Below are 21,789 nucleotides of genomic sequence, written 5' to 3'. Positions count from 1 at the left end.
GACCAACCCAAATGAGTCATAAAAACATACACAACTTAAGGCCATCTTGGCATCATTTTATTGATGTTACCTTCATATTTTATATGAATTTGTATATCATGCATTAAATACAATATTTGGTAAAAAAACACTTTCGAATATATTTTTGTATATTTTAGAAGTCCTATTATTTCATACAAAATGTGTATTAATTTATTTGATTCAATTCTTCTTGGTAGTGGTTATTATACATGTTGTAGGGCTAAACTAAAACTCAAAGAAATAAATAAATGTGGCGCTCCTAGTGAAGATCTAAAGCTGAGCCGGTGCAATAGCGCTCAAACCGGCCGTAGACTAGCAAGCACAGTGTGCTCAAGTCCACCTGTAGCCAAAGAGTATTTTCATGCAGGCAGCGGCTGTGTAGAAACAACACCAAGGAGAAAATAGAGATACCATATCACTGAGCCCCATACATTGAGGTCAAGTGCAATGATAGCACGCATACACGGGGAAGATGTTGACTGAATTCATATATGTTCTTCGATTGATATAGAAGTCATATCTCTAACCTTCTCTGATATGGGATCATATCTAACTATTTCCTTCAGCTCCTCATCATGTTGGACCGGCAAACAATTGCACCCTCTGAGAATGTCATGTGTCATTGTAAGATAAAGAAACAGACACTAATATTTAGTTTATTATTTAATCATTGTGACATGTTGGCACATCGCCACGTGTCATATCACAATATTATTTTTTCCTTTTCTAATAATGACATGCTGACACATGTCATTCACATGATAAAAGGGGGAATATTCCCCAATGATTGCCAAACATGGCATGCATCTGTGATTCATGATTTATTAATGTATTTTTTCTTATAAATGTGCCACCCATGTGTTTACATGGAATTCAATCAAACGAAGACCAATCAAAAGAGTTTGTAATCATTTTATCCGTTAATTATTGAGAAAAGGTGCAATTATGATGTCTCGAATCATGATGCCATAATGCCCCTATCATGAATTAAGATTTTCTGATTTTTTCTAATTAGTTTCTTTAAGAGTACGATGTCTTAAAAATCATTAAAAATACGATTAAATCCTTAGATATCGCTCTGAATTATATTTTTATCATTTACGCCCCTGATAACATGCACTTATAATTATTTTAGTGCATGAGTGGTGTAGATTTCATCGAAATAACCCAATAACTTCCGTGCTATAAATATCAAACAACATTATGGGCTATCATAAGCTACCTCAAAAACTGAGTCTGGTGTATCCTGCCTCATATCCTAGTTAGGTAGATTGTATTTCACATAGTTAATTATATGATATAACAAATAAAATTTAAAGAACGTAATGATATTCGTAATCATAAAATATTCAAGAAGGCCATTAAAACATCTAGATAGAGTATCACTTTCTAGCATGATCATACAATGAAAATATTAGATGTCATAACTATTTGTGTGGAAACAAAAAATAGATAGTGGGGTGCAATTTTAGGGAAAGCACGTCTAAGGAGAGACCGCACAGTCATTTATTATGAATCTTTGGATTGTTTTGTACCTTTCAACCAGGCCAATTCATGTCAAGTTAGAGTGTTCAGAATGACCTAAGACACCAAACACATCCAATATGGATGGTTAGGTTTTAACTATGACCTATGAGTCCCTTACTATAAGATTCCTAAGAGTCTGAGTTTGGATACAACATTCAGTAAATGAAAGTGATTGTGAGGTCAAATTGGGCTCAACTGCCTTGGTGTGAGAAGCGTCAAACTGAAGGAATAAAATCCAATGACATCGTCATCTAAGTTGGGATAAGTATCATAAAAATAATTTTCTAACGTTTTCCGAAATCTTCCATCTTGACTAGACTGAATGATTAAGGTTTGATATTGACATTGGCAGGATGTTGATCAAGAAAACAAAGGGAAACCTAAGTTACTCAGGACCACAAATATATTTATCTCGAAATATGTTCATTCTCATAAACATACTTTATTTAATTTCATCACCACTTGTCATGCCTTTGAAGGTCCATGTTTTTTTCTTGCAAATGGTGTTTAAATTTAGTGATAATACATCTGTTTGGTGATATCATCAAAATTTTTAATCTCTTATAACATGATGTATGCATTCATAATTGTGTATGTTGAATTTCCCAAATTTGAAGGGCACTCAAGGATAATATTATCATGCATTGGTTACAATTTCATCAAATTACCACATTTAAATAATTCCAAAAAAAATTATAAATAATTATTCTGAATAGCACAAAAATGCTATCAAATTAGTGTCACAAGGATTGGCGTATAAAATAAAATTCCATGATGCAGATATATAGCCAACAACATGATAAGTGAACTAATAGTGTCTTGCATTCTGAACATTTTCCCTTGGTAATAGCATTGTTCAGAATCCAGGATCAGGTAATGTGTCAATTCTTCAAAAAAAGATGAGATAGAAAGCTAACAATGCGGGGAGTTAACATTAGACTGATTTAAGGGACCGATTTCATCAACACTTCACAAAGAGATTTAAGGTCATTAAATGAATGATAATCCATATGGACTTGATATACTGAATGAAGGGATGAGTGAATGTATAAAATTGATCAACCCATTTATAATGTTTGGCTAAATGGGAAGTTCGAGTGAACCCTTTGTCTACTCACAGAACACACTATCTATGACATTTATTGTCAAATGTGTAATGGTTTCCAAAGGTAAATGTTCCTTGGATGAGGGGGTGACCTGGGAAGGACAATTTTGACTATGTTCAAATATTTGTCCTTTCTATATTAGTTCTATTCATCTCAAAGTTTTTCACCTGATATTGGTTTTTTTTTTTGAAGAAAACTAATATGCTTCGACAAATAAGGAGATTCAAGACAAGAGTGAATTAGGATAATTTAAACAATACCAATATCAGGTGCATAAAACTAATATAAAAAGGATCCATAAAGCCAACTAAGAATCTGTAAAGTCATTAGATTCTACGAATTCTCTAAACATATTAGATGCTATCAATCTGTAAAGCTAACTAAGAATGAGGCAGTTATTTTATTATATAATCTAGGCACCAAGAATTAGCATTGAGTCAATAATATAAGCAGGATGTGAGCCAAGAAGACCTGTAGTACCTAGAGTAGATGGGTAAACATGAGCCATTGAATGTTCAAAAGAACTTACCAGTTGTAATTATTGAAACAATCATAATCTTCATGGATCACAATCGTAGAGAGAGATGTGGGTTCACAGCGGTTTTTCCAACCGTATGTGAACAATGACCAGATCAGTGATTGTGTTTTCCATAGTGTTCATATGGAGAATATGGATTACTATCACGGCTACTACAAACTTGACTACCACTACCATGTTTATGGTTACATTTGCTATCCGGAATAGTATCACAGTCAAGAATTCTCCCCCAATGGCTAATCATGATTCATGATTAGACATGGTCGTTCTGTTCTTTTTGTGCAAATTTGAGCGAATTGATCGTTATGTTTGGTTTTCCAAACATAACAAAAACAAATTCGAACAGAACATCGCATAGACCCGTGTGCTGTTCTTTTGTTCGCTATGTGCGAATTTTGTTCTAGTTTTGTGCGAATGTGCGAATTTTGTTCGTTTTTGAAAAAAAAAACATAACAAAGAACAACGCCCTGTGCGGTTCTTTTGCGCGAATTTTTTGTTCGTTTAAAACGAACGGAACAGAACAACCATGTCTAATAATGAACAAGTTTGATGAATCAATTGGACTTGAGTTTAGTGACGAGTGTTGTCATTACTCTGGAAAATAGGGAGATCATGAGAAATGTCTAAACAGGCGTGGGTATGATCTCCCCATTCAAGACTGTACAATTGTTAATCATGACCAAGTTTGAGGACTCAAAAGGACACGAGATTTGTGACAAGTGTTGTCATTATTCTGGAAATAGATAGATTTTGAGAATTGGGTATAGTCTTGAATGGGAATGATCTTCTCCGCATTCAAGATTATACTCAATTCTCTTCAACGCAGTACCCGATCGATCAAAGGCAGATAAACGAGGCAATCATACCAAAGAAAAGAACATGATCAGGAACTCTTCCTCGCGAAACAATTAGTCCGTGCAGCAGACTAAACAGGCTTCCGATTTGCATACTGCGAGAAAATATACATAAAAAGAAAGAAATTCGGAGCGGTCGAGGCCAAAAAAACTCAGAATAAGATCAAAATTCTGTGTTTCACGGCCATACCTGATCACCAGCGATCTGAACCACGTCCCTCGATCTGCGCCGCGGCGACCTCCTCGGCCTTGAATCCAGGTTCAAAGAGCAGGTTGAGTTTTTATTCATGAAGTAAATATTATTGTCATCTCGATTTCTTTTGTCTCAAATTATCAAAAAAAATTTCTCAATCTTGGAGGTTCACTCTTCTCATTCCCTTCGTCATGTTCTTCATATACTCTAATTTCACTTCTTCATCCTTCTGAAACTTTTAAAATCTGAACTACAGTTTGAAAGCTAAGACAATTGAAAAGGGAGCTAATGCTATGCCTCAATTACGAATTGTACTTTCTCGAAGCCAGATAAATGAGGCAATTATACCAACAGAGGAGAACACGATCAGGAACTCTTCCTCGCGAAATATGCATAAACAGATCATGTGAAATGTATAAACAAGAGTGGGTATGATCTTAACCCGATCGATCAAAGCAAGAAAAACGAGGCAGTTTTAAATATATATATATATATATTAAGGGTGAACAGCCGATGAATCGTTCACCATCAAATTCGAATCCTCCCCTCTCAGCCAATCGCCCACTGGAGCAATGTAGATTTTAAACCGTCCAATTCGTGTATAGCTCCATATAAACGAGGCAATTATACCAACAAAAACATGAACTCTCCCTCGCGAAACAATTAATCTGAGCAGCAGACTAAGCAGGCTTTCGATTCGCAAACTGCGAGAAAGTATACATATTGAAAAAGAGGAAATTTGAAGCGATGGAGGCCAAAAAACTCGAAATAAGATCAAAATTCTTCGTTTCAAGGGCAAACCTGATCACCGGCGAGCAGAGCCCCGTTCCTCGATCTGCGCGGCGGCGGCGGCCTCCTCGGCCTCGACGATCTGGCGGAGCTGCTCCTGGAGAACTCTGACTCGCTGCTCGGTCTGCCGCAGCTTCCGCCATCGCCACGCGATGTAGCCGCCGAGGCCGCCGTAGACGAGAATGTAGGAAGCCCAGACGTAGGGATAGGTCTCCGCGTGCTCCCTGGTCTTCCTCCAACGCTCCTCCATCGTTCCCCGCCAGTCGAGCTTCGGAGGAGGTAAAGACTCTCCCTCCCCGCTCGCCATGGCTAGGGTTTTCAAGCTTCGCGCGACCGTCTTGACCGTGACGGAGAGCGGGACTATGCTTTTATACACGATTTGGTCTAGGATGACGGAATTCGGTGCACGGAACGGGATGGAACGGGACGAATAGTGTGGGTCGGGAAGGAAACGGCGACGGTATTTGACGAAACTAAATGGTCAACGGTGACGGAACGGTGACGGTAATTGACGAAACTAAATGGTCAACGGTGACGGAACGGTGACGGAACGGTGACGGTAATTGACGAAACTAAATGGTCAACGGTGACGGAACGGTGACGGTAATTGACGAAACTAAATGGTCAACGGTGACGGAACGGTGACGGAACGGTGACGGTATTTGACGAAACTAAATGGTCAACGGCGACGGTATTTGACGAAACTAAATGGTCAACGGTGACGGAACGGTGACGGTAATTGACGAAACTAAATGGTCAACGGTGACGGAACGGTGACGGAACGTGACGGGAATTGACGAAACTTAATGGTCAACGGTGACGGTAATTGACGAAACTAAATGGGTCGGGACGGAACGGTGATGGTAACTGGCGAAACTTAATGGGTCGGAACGGAACGGTTACGGTAATTGACGAAACTAAATGGGTCGGGACGGAACGGTGATGGTAACTGGCGAAACTTAATGGGTCGGAACGGAACGGTTACGGTAATTGACGAAACTAAATGGGTCGGGACGGAACGGTGATGGTAACTGACGAAACTAAATGGGCCGGGACGGAACGGTGACGATAACTGACGAAACCAAATGGGACGGGAGGGAACGGTGACGGCAACTGATGAAAGCAAATGGGACGGGAGGGAACGGTGACGGTAACTGATGAAAGCAAAGGGGACGGGACGGAACGGTGACGGTAAATCACGAAACTAAATGGGACGGGACGGAGTGACGATAAATGAGGAAACTAAATGGGATGGGACGGAACGGTGACGGTAAATGACGAAACTAAATGGGACGGGACGGAGTGACGGTAAATGACGAAAATAAATGGGACGGGACGGAGTGACGGTAAATGACGAAACTAAATGGGGAAGGTTCTTATCAACGGGATTGGGGAAATGAAGACGGATGACTGATGATGGATGACGGATGATAGATTGGATTTTGTTCTCTTACATCCCGGCTGTCATTCCAAGAATGCATTCTCTGTATGAGGCAGCAAAGCTGACCTGTCAACCTCCTTCGCCGTTCCTCTATCTAACACGAAGATCCGGTCTGCCATTAAAAGCGTCTCCCTCCTGTGAGCGATCACCAGCACCTGATCCATTTTTAAAAAATCAAATAGGATTAAATATAGTTATGCATAATTACTCCACTCTAATGATGTTCTTGAAGGTTTCTCTCTTTAAAATTTATGAAATTCGATAGATTTAAGTTATATTTGTGTTAAATGCCAGGAGAGAAGGGATACTTACAGAACGGTTTTTGATAATTAATCTAGTTATAAAACTCAAAGACGAGAATTAAACATATTGACCGGATTGAATGATGCTCTTGATATATTTCTAAATTAGAAGGTATTGATTCGATAAGAGTATCATTTCCATTGGGAGGCCACGAGGGCTGACTTACTGGCTTTAAATCTAGAGGATTCAAGATAATTAATTATAATTAACAGGATCTAGATAGGCTATCGATAACATTCTACATTAAGGGTATTAAATTCGTTAAATTACTGTTTTTATGCAGATGCCAAGAAGGTTGACCGACAGTACGGTTCTTCGTCACGAGTTCCATGACTTAAATCAAGAGGGCTCAAACTAACTAACTAACCAGACTCAGTCAATGTTGTTAAAAACTAGAATTGTTTTATTTTTTTTCTGGTGGATGCAAGGAAAGTTGACTTACGGTGTGTTTCTCAGTCAATGAATCCAAAGCCTGTCTCACGATCATCTCTGATTTGTTGTCCAACGCTGAAGTTGCTTCATCGAGAATCAGAATAGATGAGTCCTCATACAGCGCCCTTGCAATGGCTAGCCTGCGCATCAGGGAAGAGAGATAGATAGATCATGGATATGTGGTTTGAAGAGAGAGAGAGAGGGATGGGATAATGGAAATCAGTTGTCGATCTTAGATCGGGAATAGATGGAGAGGTGAGAGACTAGACATCGAAAACAAAACTAGAGAGAGAAACACACACACACAAACAGATAGAGGGAGGTAAAAGATGAGATTTTGTGCATGGGTAGCAGTCATCATCATGAGAAGGTGAAGATGTATTCCAGTTTTTAGTTTTGAGAGAGGGGGCTGGGATAATGGGTAACAGTTGTTGATTTCAGATGTGGAATAGATAGAGAGATAGGAAATGATGACTGATAATGTGAAAAATTGAAGAGAGAGGGATAATGGTCACCATCAATGAAGAAACATTATGTAGTTCTGCATTTGGGCGGAAGGGGTGGGATAAGGGGTATCATCTTCTGAAGTCAGACGCGGAATAAATTGAGAGATGAGAGATGATGACTGAGAATGCAAGGAATTGAAGAGAGAAAGATGAAGATATGATGTAGCTATGCGTCTTGGCACATGGTGTGGAATAATGGGTATCATCTGCTGAATTCAGATACAGAATAGATTGAGAGATGAGAGATGATAACTGAGAATGCAAACAATTGAAGAGAGAGAGATGAAGATATGATGCAGTTATGCGTTTTGGCGCAAGGTGTAGAATAATGGGTATCAGCTGTTCCAATTAGATGTGGAATAGATAGAGAGATATGATACTTCAGATATCTGGAACGTAAAGGACGAAGAGAGAGATGCATAGATATACAAGCTTTAGATGAAAAAATGAAATTTTGTGCAAGGGTAACGAATTCACACCTCTGGCGTTGACCTCCGCTAAGAGCAGAGCCCTTCATTCCAAGATCTGTGTGGTATCCATCAGGAAGATTCTTGATGAATTCTACGGCGTTGGCTGCTCTTGCTGCATTCTCAACAAGATCCATGTTTATTTCCCCCATCAAATCCTTATAACCAATGTTCTCTGCAACGGTGCCTGAGAACAATGCCTGAACAAGAAAATAACAAAACTTTAAAAAAATATTAAGGATGAAAATATATTAAAATCAATCTATCTATAGCAGCGGATGGAACCGACCATGTCCTGTGAGACTAAACCAATGTGTTTTCTGAGGCTCCTCAGCCGAATACCTCTTATGTCTTCATCATCCAGGAGAATAGAACCTGTCCCAGAGGTATTATTAAGTATTTAAAAACATAAATTGAACTGATTAAAGTTGAGGCAAGCTGAAACTTCAATTCTTCCTTCTTGGCTACCCTCCAAAGCATTGAGCAACAGATATTTCAAGGGGAAAACTACTAAAACGGCAAAATACCAAAATGTTCCTAGTGGGATAAAAATGACATAAAGACCCCTCAATGGAGTAAATGTCAGTGTCCGTATCGTCTTATGTCAACTAGGGTCCAGATAGAGGGAGTCTGGAGAGGAGAAAAAAATATGTTTTACTCAAACAAATAGACCTTGTTGACGGTCAATGATGTCTTCTACCACCATTAACATTGACAATGACTGATTATGTATCATCATGAATGTTTGCCATCAATGGTGATGTTGAGACTCGTTCATCTTAATTTTGTTTATGCCTTCATCACCAAACTGTCAACCTCTCACCAGCATCATTGTGAACACCCTCCTCCCTACTACCCTAATCAAAAAAATACCAAAATGCCCCAAGTTTGCAGAAATGACAGATACCGGTCTTGAAGTTTGTATCAGTCACCTGATTGAGGATCATAAAGACGGAGGAGGAGTTTGGTAAGAGTGGTCTTTCCACCACCGGATGGGCCAACAAAGGCAACAGTTTCCCCAGGTCTAATGTGCAGATTTAACCGGTCAATAACTGGACGAGAGTTCTCTTCATATGTAAAAGTAACATCACAGAATTTTAAGTCTCCTTTGACGGTTTCTTTGTCCACCGCGTCAGGTCTTTCAACGACCTATCAAAAAACAATTTGACCTATCAAAAAAATCAACAAGACAAGCTAATTAACCACAGATTTTCTTAGACGGGTGTACTCAGACAAAGAATAAAAAAATGCAGGGATATCTAAAATAATTAACTGGGCTTTGATAATGAAGGTACCCGAGGAGTGAACTTTGACAAGTAACACAAACGTTCAATCGCCGGCTCTCCTTGTTTCAACTCGTTGTATGCCTTCCCTACACTCTGAAATCTTATTTATGTCATCGGAGCAGATTAAAAAAAATTAAAAAAAGATCCATTTTGACGAACAGTTTTAAAACACTACAGCCCATTGGGTGAAGAGCATTCAAGAATTTTAGAGTAAGTGAAGCGAAAATGATTAAAAAAATGAATAGTTACATTAAACGAAACAAAACCAGGCTTCAGTTACAAGTACCTCAATTGGATCAACCAACAAAGCCAACGATACTATGAATGACACCAGCTGAGAAAAATCGAGGAGGCCTTTTGAACCCAGCACAGCAGCAGCACAAAGAAGGAGCGTCCCTCCGATGTGCATAACTTTCACAATCTCTGGAACAAGCGCCTTGGCTTGCCTCTTCTTCAAACGCTTCATCAGATCAATATGTGCAAACTTCTGAAACCGGGTGCTTTCACTAATCTCTGCGTTATTTGCCTTGACAACAAGCATCGATTGAAGCACCTAGAAAATGGCAATTCGGAATCCGTATAAATCATTCATGGTATTCAAATTGTTGCAGGGTTTTTGGCATAGGCATGAGGAAACTGGAAAAAAACCTCATTAAGATAGGAAGAGAGCTTCGCAGTGCTCGAATGAGCCTCCAGAGATATCTCACGGAGTCTTGACCCGAGATGAGCAACCGCAAGAAACATAAGCGGCAGAAACTACATAGAAAATTCTATGTGTTCTTGGCGGGTAAAAGTAAAATTTTGATAAAATACGACAGAGGTTACAAGAAAATTCTTCTATTTCTCCTTACCAAGGCCGATATCATAGAAAGAACTGGACTGATCAAGACCATCTGAGTCGCCATCGCCAGAAGCTGCATAACATTTGGCAAACTAGTCTGCATCGAGAGAAATTACAAAGAATTATAAGGCCATTCTTAAGGGATAACCCAAGAACAATGAATGAATTGTAAGAAAATCAGAAGACAAGTTCTAACATTCAACAGGGCAAAAACAGTATCAGCGATGTCTTGGGCTTCAGCAATTATTCGATGAGCAACCTCCCCAGTAGGAAGCCCTCCTCTCCCCTCAAAGAATTCGAGATCTCTATACAACAAGCTTCGGAAGACGTCAACTCGGATCTTACAGACAGCCCGCAAGGCAGCCTCCCAGAGAAAAGCCTGCTGGAGATAACACGCCACAGATCGAACCACGCCAACAATCCCAAGCTTCAAAACCACCATAACAGACGAGATTTGCCCTAGATTAGGAACGATCCACGTGAGGCAGATGACGGAGACAGCGCTGCAGATCCATCCAACGAGTATGAACCGCCACTCTTCGACAACATAAGGCTCGATGATCCGAAGCGGAGATGATCGAAAAAAATCATTCTTTGCGGATCGGAATTTGAATTCTTTCCTGGAAATAGCATAGATCTTCTTGCCGGATGAAAGAAAATCAAAATTGGCGGATTTCCTGCCATCCGGAGCAAGGCGGAGAGAACTTATGAACGATTTCACGAAGAATCTACCATGGCGGAGCCGATCAGGGCTGCGCAAACCGAGCTTTGGAGCTGCAGAAGTGGCGAGCAGTTCATGCATGTTCGAACTGAAAAAAAAAAACTATAATTTCGAGTTCGCGCCTCTTTGAACCGAAATTTGAGGGTAAATTATGATAAGCCCCCTATCTTTTTAAAAAATTTATGGAAGCTCTTTGTCTGCCTGAAATTATACCCAGGAAAGTGTCACCAAAAAAATTTGTGGAGGGAACCAAAAATTAATTTATTTAAAACTTATTATTATTCTGTTCCTGTCCGGCTTGAACCTCGAACCAGATCTGGACCGACGGTCCTGTTCGTTCCGGTTCGGTCCAGTCTGACCGCTTCCCAATCCAAAATGGCAAACCCTAATCGTAGGAGGGGTATTTGTACAATGAAGTGGCGGATTTTTCATCCATATTATACTAGAACTAATTAGTATTTTATTTGAAGTATTTAAAATATTGAGAGATGTCTTATCCGGACCACGTGACAATGAAATGTCATAGATCAGACAGATAGTGGTGTACATAGACATGGGAGTATATAAAAGTCAAGGTATGAATTCTTTTAATATTCATTCTTACAAAGTGTTTTAAAAAATTAGTTTAGAACTATTGAGTTCCATGTCTTAGTGTCAACTGGAACACCTTGACTCGGCCTGATCTGGGGTTGCGTAGTGGATAGGACATAATAAATCAGATGGAGATGTGTATATAGACATAGAGTTTAACGTGACTAGACATAAAATCTGGTCAGATTAAAACGCATTAAAGACTGACTAGACTTGGTGCAGTTTGATCTGACTAGACTTTCCAGTCATGCAGTTTAGACCAAGATCAGACCAGACCATACTAGACCAAACTCTAGGTAATGTTTAGGTCTCTACAAAAAAGTGGGCCGAGACCAAACCATTCAACCCTATACACACACAATAAAGTATACAATAGTGAACATACAAATTTATGTTAATACCTGATATAAAGAAAAAGTAAAACTTTTTTGGGATAAGTGTTAAGCATCAATTAAGATAAGTCATCTCAGCCCAACTATAGCAGGCTGAATGGATCGGACAAACAGCAGACTAGGACCCCTACTCAGAAAGCACTGATGATGGCTGAAATCGTCATAGCCATCCAGAAAATATCATTATAATATGCAGTTTCAATGATGCTAACTTCATCATCATCTTCACACCCACGCAGACGATGACTATGATGGCTATTTAGCCATGTCTCTCGTCATCTGAACATTGCTAACAGAGAAATGATGATGAATTTATATTGGTGTTACTGGCTGGATGATACTGATTTCATCATCATCATCTTCCACAGACGTATGATGACTATTATGTCACGTCTCTCATCGTCTAATTATTGTTAACAGTGAGACAATGACGACTTTAGATCAACATCACAATTATCCCCAGCTTGACTGATAGTGATTTCATCATCATCTTCATACCCACACAGACGAAGACTATCATGGCTATTCAGCCATGTCTCTAGACATCTCAAGATTCTAAACAAAGATATGATGAAGAATTTTTATTGGCATTGACATTGTCCTTGTCATTGTCCCTAGCTTGAATGACAATAATTTCATCATCATCATCATCTTCTTCTTCTTCTTCTTCTGCAGACAAATGGCGACTATTATGTCACATCTCTCGTCATCTGAACATGGTCGACAAAGAGAATGATCATGAACATCTGAACACTGCTAACAAAGAGACGAGTCCAATCCCATCATCGTCATCCTTGTGCCGGCTCAAACCACTAATCCAACAAACCAACTCCTCCTGACGAACCGTGGGGCAGAGAATTCAGTTAAAGATCCACAAGAGATGAGCCAGAAAAAGACGAAGAATTCCTATGCGGCAAGCACTACATTCCCACCAAGGGCCAAACCCGACATCCGATATCGTCATCCGTCCGCGTCATCCTCCTCCTCGGCCGCCGCGGACGATGAATATGATGACCATTCGGTCCCATCTCGCATCATCTGAACGATTCTGACAAAGAGACGAGTCCAATTCCATCAAAAACCACTAATCCAACAAACCAACTCCTCCTGACGAACCGTGGGGCAGAGAATTCAGTTAAAGATCCACAAGAGATGAGCCAGAAAAAGACGAAGAATTCCTATGCGGCAAGCACTACATTCCCACCAAGGGCCAAACCCGACATCCGATATCGTCATCCGTCCGCGTCATCCTCCTCCTCGGCCGCCGCGGACGATGAATATGATGACCATTCGGTCCCATCTCGCATCATCTGAACGATTCTGACAAAGAGACGAGTCCAATTCCATCAAAAACCACTAATCCAACAAACCAACTCCTCCTGACGAACCGTGGGGTAGAGAATTCACTTAAAGATCCACGAGAGATGAGCCAGAAAAAGACGAAGAATTCCCATGCAGCAAGCACTACATTCCCACCAAGGGCCAAACCCGACATCCGATAGCGTCATCCGTCCGCGTCATCCTCCTCCTCAGGGCCTGCGGCGATGCCGGGGCCCACGGCGGGGGGGACGAAACACAACGTCAGTCGGCCGTCGCGTCGATGGGCCCGGAGAATCTCCTGACAGGGGATGGGCTCTTCAGTGATGACGAATCTACCATCGCTGCGAAAGGACCGGAGACGGAACCGGGGCTTCCCAAGGGGAGGGGGAATCTGGGGGACGGGACGGGGATGACGCCGGGACGGGAATCTGGACGTGGAGATTCCGTGGGACGTGGCGCAACGATGGGCGGCCACGTGGGGGTGGTCGGAGCTCTCGGAGCCGAGGCTTTCGGTGCAGAGATGGAGGGAGGGCGGCGGAGAGAGGGGGGCGACGCCGGGGTCGGAAGGAGGGTCGAAATGGAGCTCGCCGAAGAGCTCGGTGACGTCAGCCATGGCCTCCTTCCAGAGAAGAGGGTTGTCGAAGAGGGAGGCGAGTGACGTCATGGTTCTTCCTCGTGGGGGGGGGGGGGGGGAGGGGAGGGAGAGGGGCGACGTCCCCAACGGCCCCTTTCTTCTTTCTCTTGGACGATTAACCGCTATTTAACCTCCTTCTCTCTTCGTCTCTCTCTCTCTCTCTCTCTCTCTCTCTCGTCCTATCTGTCGATCTCTCTTTCTGTCTTTCTCTCTCTTCCTATCTGTAGATCTCTCACTTTCTCTTTCTCTCTCTTTCTATCTGTAGATCTCTTTCTCTTTCTCTCTCTTGATATCTGTAGATCTCTTTCTCTTTCTGTCTCTTGCTATCTGTAGATCTCTCTCTTTCTCTTTCTCTCTCTTGCTATCTGTAGATCTTTTTTCTCTTTCTATCTCTTGCTATCTGTAGATCTCTCTCTTTATCGTTCTTTCTCGTCCTATCTGTAGATCTCTCTTTCTCTCTCTTCCTATCTGTAGATATATCTCTCTTTCCCTCTTCCTATCTGTAGATATATCTCTCTTTCTCTCTTCCTATCTGTAGATATATCTCTCTTTCTCTCTTCCTATCTGTAGATATATCTCTCTTTCTCTCTTCCTATCTGTAGATATCTTTCTCTCTTCCTATACGTAGATATATCGTTCTCTCTTTCTCTCTTCTTATCTGCAGATATCTCTCTCTTTTTCTCTCTTCCTATCTGTAGATATCTCTCTCTCTTTTTCTCTCTTCCTATCTGTAGATATCTCTCTCTTTTTCTCTCTTCCTATCTGTAGATATCTCTCTCTTTTTCTCTCTTCCTATCTGTAGATATCTCTCTCTCTCTTTTTCTCTCTTCCTATCTGTAGATATCTCTCTCTCTCTTTTTCTCTCTTCCTATCTGTAGATATCTCTCTCTCTCTTTTTCTCTCTTCCTATCTGTAGATATCTCTCTCTCTCTTTCTCTCTTCCTATTTTTAGATATCTCTCTCTTTCTCTCTTCTTATCTGCAGATATCTCTCTTTCTATCTTCCTATCTGTGGATATCTCTCTCTTTCTCTCTTCCTTATCTGTAGATCTCTCTCTTGCTCTAGATATCTCTCTCCTCCTATCTGTATGTGTGTGTCTCTCTCTTCTTGTCCTATCTGTAGCTCTCTCTCTCTCTCTCATGTTTTTCCAATTCTTTCTTTTGACATATCACTTTCTCTCTCGACCCTTTTTTCTCTCTCTTGTTTTTCCACTTGTTTCTTTTTGATTTTTCACTTTCTCTCTCTCCGCCCTCTTTTCTGTCGATTTTGATGTATCTGTACATCGCGTTTTTCAAATTATTTCTTTTGCTCTTTCATTTTTCTTTTTTGTGTCTCTCTCGTTTTTCCTATTGTTTTTTTTGTTATTCTCTTTTTCTTTTTTCTATCACTCTCTCTCTCTATTCTTTTGATATTTCCCTTTTCCTTTTTTTCTATCTTGATCCCTCTCTCTCCATATCTCCACTGTTTTGTACCTCTCTTGCTCTTTCTCTCTCTAAACCCTAGTGACCCTAGCTATCTATTTCTTTCTCTCTAGCCTCTCTCTTGCACGATCTTCCTCTTGCCCCTCTGTATTTTTCTCTCTTCTCTCTGTAGCCTCTCTGATTCACGATCTTCCTCTTTCATGTCCTTCTTTCTCTCTCTAGCCTCTTCTTGTGCAAGATCTTCCCCTCTTTCCTTCTCTCTCTCCTCTCTCTCTAGCCTCTCTCATGAATGATGTATCTCTTTCCCCTCTTTCTTTCTCTCTCTCATGCACAATCTTTCTCCTTCCTCTCCTTTCTCTCTCTTGCCTCTCTTATGCAGAATCGTCCTCTTTCCCCTCTCTATCTCTCTTTCCTCTCTTTCTTGCAAAATATCTCTTTCCCCTCTCTTTTTCTCTCTCTCTCCTCTTTCTATATCTACCTATTTCTCGCTACTTCTATTTCTACTTCTTTCTCTCTCTTATTCTCTCGCTCTCCTATCTCCTATCTCTCTCATTCTCTCGCCATCTCACTCCACCTGTTTCTCATTTTCTCTCTCCTCTACTTCTCTCGCTATCTCTCTCCCCACCTGTTTCTCACTTTCTCTCTCCTCTACTTCTCTCGCTATCTCTCTCTCCACCTGTTTCTCACTTTCTCTCTCCTCTCTACTTCTCTCGCTATCTCTCTCTCCACCTGTTTCTCACTTTCTCTCTCCTCTCTTCTACTCTCGCTATCTCTCTCTCCACATGTTTCTCACTTTCTCTCTCTTCCCTCTTCTCTCTACCTCTCTCTTATTCTCTCGCTATCTCTCTCTACCTGTTTCTCACTCTCCTGTCTCTTCTCTCTACCTCTCTCTTATTCTCTCGCTATCTCTCTCTACCTGTTTCTCACTCTCTCTCCTCCCTCTTCTCTCTACCTCTCTCTTATTCTCTCGCTATGTCTCTCTCCACCTGTTCCTCACTCTCTCTCCTCCCTCTTCTCTCTACCTCTCTCTCTTATTCTCTCGTTATGTCTCTCTCCACCTGTTCCTCACTCTCTCTCCTCCCTCTTCTCTCTACCTCTCTCTCTTATTCTCTCGCTATGTCTCTCTCCACCTGTTTCTCCCTTTCTCTCTCCTCTACTCTTTACCTCTCTTATTCTCTCGCTATGTCTCTCTCCTCCCTCTTCTCTCTACCTCTCTCTCTTATTCTCTCGCTATCTCTCTCTCTCCAGCTGTCTCTCACTTTCTCTCTCCTCCCTCTCCTCTCTACCTCTCTCTCATGGTCTCCCATCTCCTCTCTCTAGCTTCTCTCTCCAGTTTCTCTCTCCAGTTTCTCTCTCTAGCTCCTCTTATCGTTTCCTCTTTATCTCTCTATCTCCACGGGGCTACACGTGTAAACGCGTCAGCTCTGCTTCTTGTAGCGTGACAGGACAGAGAATAGAAGACCCACGAGAAGCGGTACCCCGTTGAATGGATGTCGACGTGGCACAACATGGACCGCGCACTTCACGGGAAGAGCATTCTAGACGGCCCAGATTTTTTTTACGTGGGGCCCACGAGTGACTCATGGCCTATCCACGGAGGAGAAGAAAATAGTATTAAACAAAAGATCGATAAAGAGAAAAAATGACTGTGATCACATGAGTAGAACAGAGCAGTATTCCAGGGATAGTTTTGGGTAGTTGGCATTTGTTTGATTAGGGTTGGAGAACAGACGGCGGAATTGTCGTCTGTTTCGTCTCGACCCGTCGTTTGTCGAACAGGTGAAGGGATGAGTGTACGAAGTTGTTTCCGTCATTAGTCATCAGTCATGATGGTATGGAAAGAGAGAGATATATACAGAGGTGGTTAGGTTATCACATGGATATTCGAGGGAGGAACGGGGCAACAAGGGTTGACGGGTTCTTGGGTACAGTCGAATAGGGAACGGCACGTCGTGGACGGGACACCCCGAACATGATGGGACGGATGACGATCCGTGACAGACAATGATGTGATGAAAGTTTCGTCACGTCACCGCCCTGTCACATATCCGAGGATTTCAGAAAAATCCATCACGTTCGTGTCACCGTCATGGTTTGCAGCGTCCCCGTCACGTCCCTGTCACCGGACGGCGTCACCGCCACATGTGACAAGAAAAACAACCATACATAGGAGAGAGAATTGGAGGGGCCTATCTCCAATTATCTTTGGACGACATCCTTATGTGTAGGGACTTTTCTACAAAATGCCAAGTAATCGAGTTAGCGACAACACATGGCGAAATCTCGGCCGCCGAAAAGCGTAAATGCGACGATTTGTAAGCTTTTTTGGTCATTTTTAAAAATCCATCACGGCTGTCATCCATGACAGCCGTCCCGTCACGTCACTTGTCTGAGGCCCCCCGTCATCGTCACGTCACCGTCACCCCCAGTTTGTCATCCATCACTGTCACTGTCACGGCCCCCTAATTTCGTCATCGTCACCATCACGTCATCGGTCATGTTGCCATCACCGTGACGTGTGATGTGACGGATGGTGGCTGTCGTTCCCTACAGTGGAAGAAAGAGGGAGAGGGATAATTTCCGTCATTTCCATTAAGCATTATGTTATTCGTCGCACATGAATGGCTAAATAGAACTGATGATGGAATGGTGACGATGATGACATGTGGATGGATGATGGACTGAAATTCATTCATTTCCTGTCGGGCATGGTCGCCGTTTATCATCCATCCTCCATCCTTATTCTGCTGATGTATTTACCTTGCATATTCTGTAACTATGAGACTTAATTTTTCCCAACAATTTGTGTTTTGAACTCTGATATATATATATACTGGGAGGTGATTGTGGGGCCCTAATCCATGGACTTCCTGCCACAATGACAGGGCGCCCAGCCTAGGGATGGGAAATTTGATGTTCATCACTCAGTGAAGATTGTTTGTCGACGAACATACAGAAGAAAATATATGTTTGTGTTTGTGTTTGGCGCGTTCGTGTTTGTCAGCAAACAGTTGGCGAACATAGTAGATTTTGAAAGACCAGTATTATGAGAGAGAGAGAGAGGGAGGGGAGAGGGGACAATAAGGGCCCTAGGAGGTAGAGAGGGAGGGAAGAGGGGCATGGGAGAGGGGCGGGTTAGGGTTCACGCGTCCCGATATCCGTCCGATATCCGATATTGGACAACCGATATCCAATATCCGGGCTAAAGTGGGACGGTCTAGGATATCGGATATCGGATATCGGGCGATATCTGTCCCTCAGGTGTTGAACGGATATCGATACCGGATATCGGAGGGGTAGGGACGAGGTGGATCTTGGATGCCGGATATCGGTTTTCGATATCCGGATATCGGTTTTTGATATTGGGATATCGATTATCGATATCCAGCAATTTCTTTGTTTAACTTGCAATCCCATACCGAAAAATTTTAACTTCCGTGAGAGTATATATACCGTCGGCCCATTCTTTAGTTGAATCACATTTTAGCCACCCCGTGGCCCATTATTCACTATGTTAATATGCAAAAAATACTAGAGGAGTGTGGATACAGTTAATAAAAATGATAATAATTATTAGTTAATGGAATTAAGAAATACAAACAATTTCAATTTTAAGTGAAGAGTATTACGGGTTGTACTTAATAAAAAAATTAATAATTTTAATGTCATTTGAGGAAAATTCATGGCGTTTGATATTTAGTTAATGGAATTAATAAATTAATGGACTTTTCATTTTAAGAGAACAAAATCACGTGTTGTAGTTAGTGTATTAAGGAGTGTAGATATAGTTAATAAGAATAATAATAATTATTATGTTATTTGAGGAAACTTTATGGCGTTTCATATGTAGTTAATGGAATTAAGAAATACAAACAATTTCAATTTTAAGTGGACAGAATTACGGGTTGTAGTTAATAAAAAAATTAATAATTTTAATGTTATTTGAGGAAAATTCACGGCGTTTGATATTTAGTTAATGGAATTAATAAATTAATGGACTTTTCATTTTAAGAGAACAAAATCACATGTTGTAGTTAGTGTACTAAGGAGTGTAGATATAGTTAATAAGAATAATAATAATTATTATGTTATTTGAGGAAACTTTATGGCGTTTCATATGTAGTTAATGGAATTAAGAAATACAAACAATTTTAATTTTAAGTGAAGAGTATTACGGGTTGTACTTAATAAAAATATTATTAATTTTAATGTCATTTGAGGAAAATTCATGGCGTTTGATATTTAGTTAATGGAATTAATAAATTAATGGACTTTTCATTTTAAGAGAACAAAATCACGTGTTGTAGTTAGTGTATTAAGGAGTGTAGATATAGTTAATAAGAATAATAATAATTATTATGTTATTTGAGGAAACTTTATGGCGTTTCATATGTAGTTAATGGAATTAAGAAATACAAACAATTTTAATTTTAAGTGAAGAGTATTACGGGTTGTATTTAATAGAAATAATAATAATTATAATGTTATTTGAGGAAAATTCATGGCGTTTGATATTTAGTTAATGGAATTAATAAATTAATGGACTTTTCATTTTAAGAGAACAAAATCACGTGTTGTAGTTAGTGTACTAAGGAGTGTAGATATAGTTAATAAGAATAATAATAATTATTATGTTATTTGAGGAAAATTTATGGCGTTTCATATGTAGTTAATGGAATTAAGAAATACAAAAAATTTCAATTTTAAGTGAACAGAATTACGGGTTGTAGTTAATAAAAATAATAATTATTATAATGTTAGTTTAGGAAAATTCATGGCGTTTGATATTTAGTTAATGGAATTAATAAATCAATGGACTTTTCATTTTAAGAGAACAAAATCACGTGTTGTAGTTAGTGTATTAAGGAGTGTAGATGTAGTTAATAAAAATAATAATAATTATTACGTTATTTTAGGAAAAAATTATGGCGTTTGGTATTTAGTTAATTGAATTATTAAATTAAAGGAGTTTTCATTTTAAGAGAACAAAGTCACGTGTTGTAGTTAGTGTATTAAGGAGTGTAGATGTAGTTAATAAAAATATTTATTAACGTGTTGTAGTTAATAAAAACAGTAAAACTTTTAAGGTTACTTGACGGAAATTTATGGCGTTTGATAGTTAGTGAATGGAATTAAGAAATTAATGGCAAGTGCATTCAACTGTATTGTCGTAGTAATATTGGGATATTTAATTACATGATTGTCAAGTGCATTAAAATTTGACTAAATACAATAGATACCATACACATCGTTAATTCAAAATTTACGGGTATGCTATGAATGCAGCCCTGTCAAAAAAGCATAAGCCCAACGTCTCTGTCAAAGATTTGTGCTCAACTGATCGTCACCTGCGTTGCATAAGACAAGTGATAAGTAATGATAAATATGTATAAATAAGATTTTGTTGAGTTATGTGATGTGTACCTCAAGCACATGTGACCACACCATCTTCGTCGTCGTCAACATCCTCATCTAGCTCGACGTCATTGTACCAACGTTTGTTGTCCGCACAGAGCCAACACTTCACGGTTATGAGTGTTTCAATGCTTATTGGCGAGAGACGCGAATGCTTGTACGTGACAATAGCGTTGCCAACCGTGAACATGTGCTCGGCAGGGGCACTCGTCGCATATACGGATAACAAGTCCCTCGCGATGGCTGCAAGCAAGGGGAAACGCTTCGCCCCCGTCGTTGCCCACCAAGACAGTGGAGTGAACACGCCCTCGTTTGTCACAGTCTTCGCAAGGAACTGGTTGAACTCATCCTAGGCTGACCGCGTTGTCACCGGTGCCAGTTCCACTCGCTGCATAGTGGTGCTAAGCCACACATCCAACTCTTCACCTCCTCGCTGCCCCTCCAGAGCGGCCCGTCTCGGAACACGGCTCGACCTGTCACAGGGCAACAACGACCGTACGTATGCGATAGTCGCCTCTCGGACCCCCTGGTGGAGCATTGACCCTTTGTGGATTGGATCCATCAATGCTGCGGCCGTGATCGCCTCAATCGCCCACAATATCTCCGCGTACTGTGCAAGCTTAGAAAGCATCGCCCTGTACGCATGTGCCATATTCGACCGATCTCCTTCTTGCAAGCGCCGAACAGATGTGAAAAATGTGCCGTCTTCAATTTGTTGGACCACTTCCTCCATGTGAACCTTGAGCCCGTTTATGAGATGTAAGACATCGCAGATCGCCGGCGTCGCTGTCTTGCAAACATGATCCGTCGATACGGCAAAACGGCCAAGGATGCGACAAAACTATTTGACCAATTCCCACTCGTCCTTCGACAGCTTCGATGACGTCGCCTTCCGGCAGAAAGCCGTCGAGACTTCGTCCAACACATCGCGCTTCTTTACGACGGCCGCCAACATAGTGTAAGTGCTATTCCATTGGGTAGGGCAGTCTAG

General features: G+C 40.9%; 3 protein-coding genes across 5 annotated transcripts; all 3 read right to left on the bottom strand.

The window, feature by feature from the left end:
• Positions 1–4,055: 4,055 nt before the first annotated feature.
• LOC144716026 (uncharacterized) lies at positions 4,056–5,335 on the bottom strand. Of its 2 annotated transcripts, XR_013584809.1 has the most exons (3): positions 5,041–5,335; positions 4,237–4,294; positions 4,056–4,141 (listed from the first exon to the last, which is right to left on the bottom strand). XR_013584809.1 is itself a non-coding variant. In XM_078591036.1 (2 exons), exon 1 carries the CDS (start codon positions 5,333–5,335, stop codon positions 5,045–5,047), a length of 291 nt encoding a protein of 96 aa, XP_078447162.1. In that variant the 3' UTR covers positions 4,056–4,294; positions 5,041–5,044. The 2 variants fall into 2 exon arrangements, 1 of the variants encoding a protein (XP_078447162.1); XM_078591036.1 differs by having other exon boundaries at positions 4,056–4,294.
• A 1,146-nt stretch (positions 5,336–6,481) lies between these two features.
• Positions 6,482–11,121, bottom strand: ABCB29 (ABC2 homolog 12). 2 transcript variants are annotated; one of them, XM_078591034.1, is made up of 10 exons: positions 10,501–11,121; positions 10,315–10,401; positions 10,112–10,219; positions 9,750–10,016; positions 9,473–9,556; positions 9,110–9,326; positions 8,467–8,552; positions 8,190–8,377; positions 7,215–7,344; positions 6,482–6,624 (listed from the first exon to the last, which is right to left on the bottom strand). In XM_078591034.1, the coding sequence occupies exons 1-10, from the start codon at positions 11,104–11,106 to the stop codon at positions 6,493–6,495; spliced, it is 1,905 nt and encodes a 634-aa protein (XP_078447160.1). In that variant the 5' UTR covers positions 11,107–11,121; the 3' UTR covers positions 6,482–6,492. The 2 variants fall into 2 exon arrangements, with proteins under 2 accessions (XP_078447160.1, XP_078447161.1); XM_078591035.1 differs by lacking the exon at positions 10,112–10,219.
• A 2,228-nt stretch (positions 11,122–13,349) lies between these two features.
• Positions 13,350–14,123, bottom strand: LOC144716231 (uncharacterized). The gene has a single exon (XM_078591328.1). The coding sequence runs from the start codon at positions 13,990–13,992 to the stop codon at positions 13,513–13,515; it is 480 nt and encodes a 159-aa protein (XP_078447454.1). The 5' UTR covers positions 13,993–14,123; the 3' UTR covers positions 13,350–13,512.
• Between the last annotated feature and the right edge of the window lie 7,666 nt (positions 14,124–21,789).

The sequence above is a fragment of the Wolffia australiana genome, chromosome 20 (assembly GCF_029677425.1).
Source record: "Wolffia australiana isolate 7733 chromosome 20, ASM2967742v1".
In the NCBI taxonomy this organism is placed as follows: domain Eukaryota; kingdom Viridiplantae; phylum Streptophyta; class Magnoliopsida; order Alismatales; family Araceae; genus Wolffia; species Wolffia australiana.
Note: the sequence above shows the minus strand (reverse complement) of the source record. Positions and strands in the feature narration are given on the sequence as shown.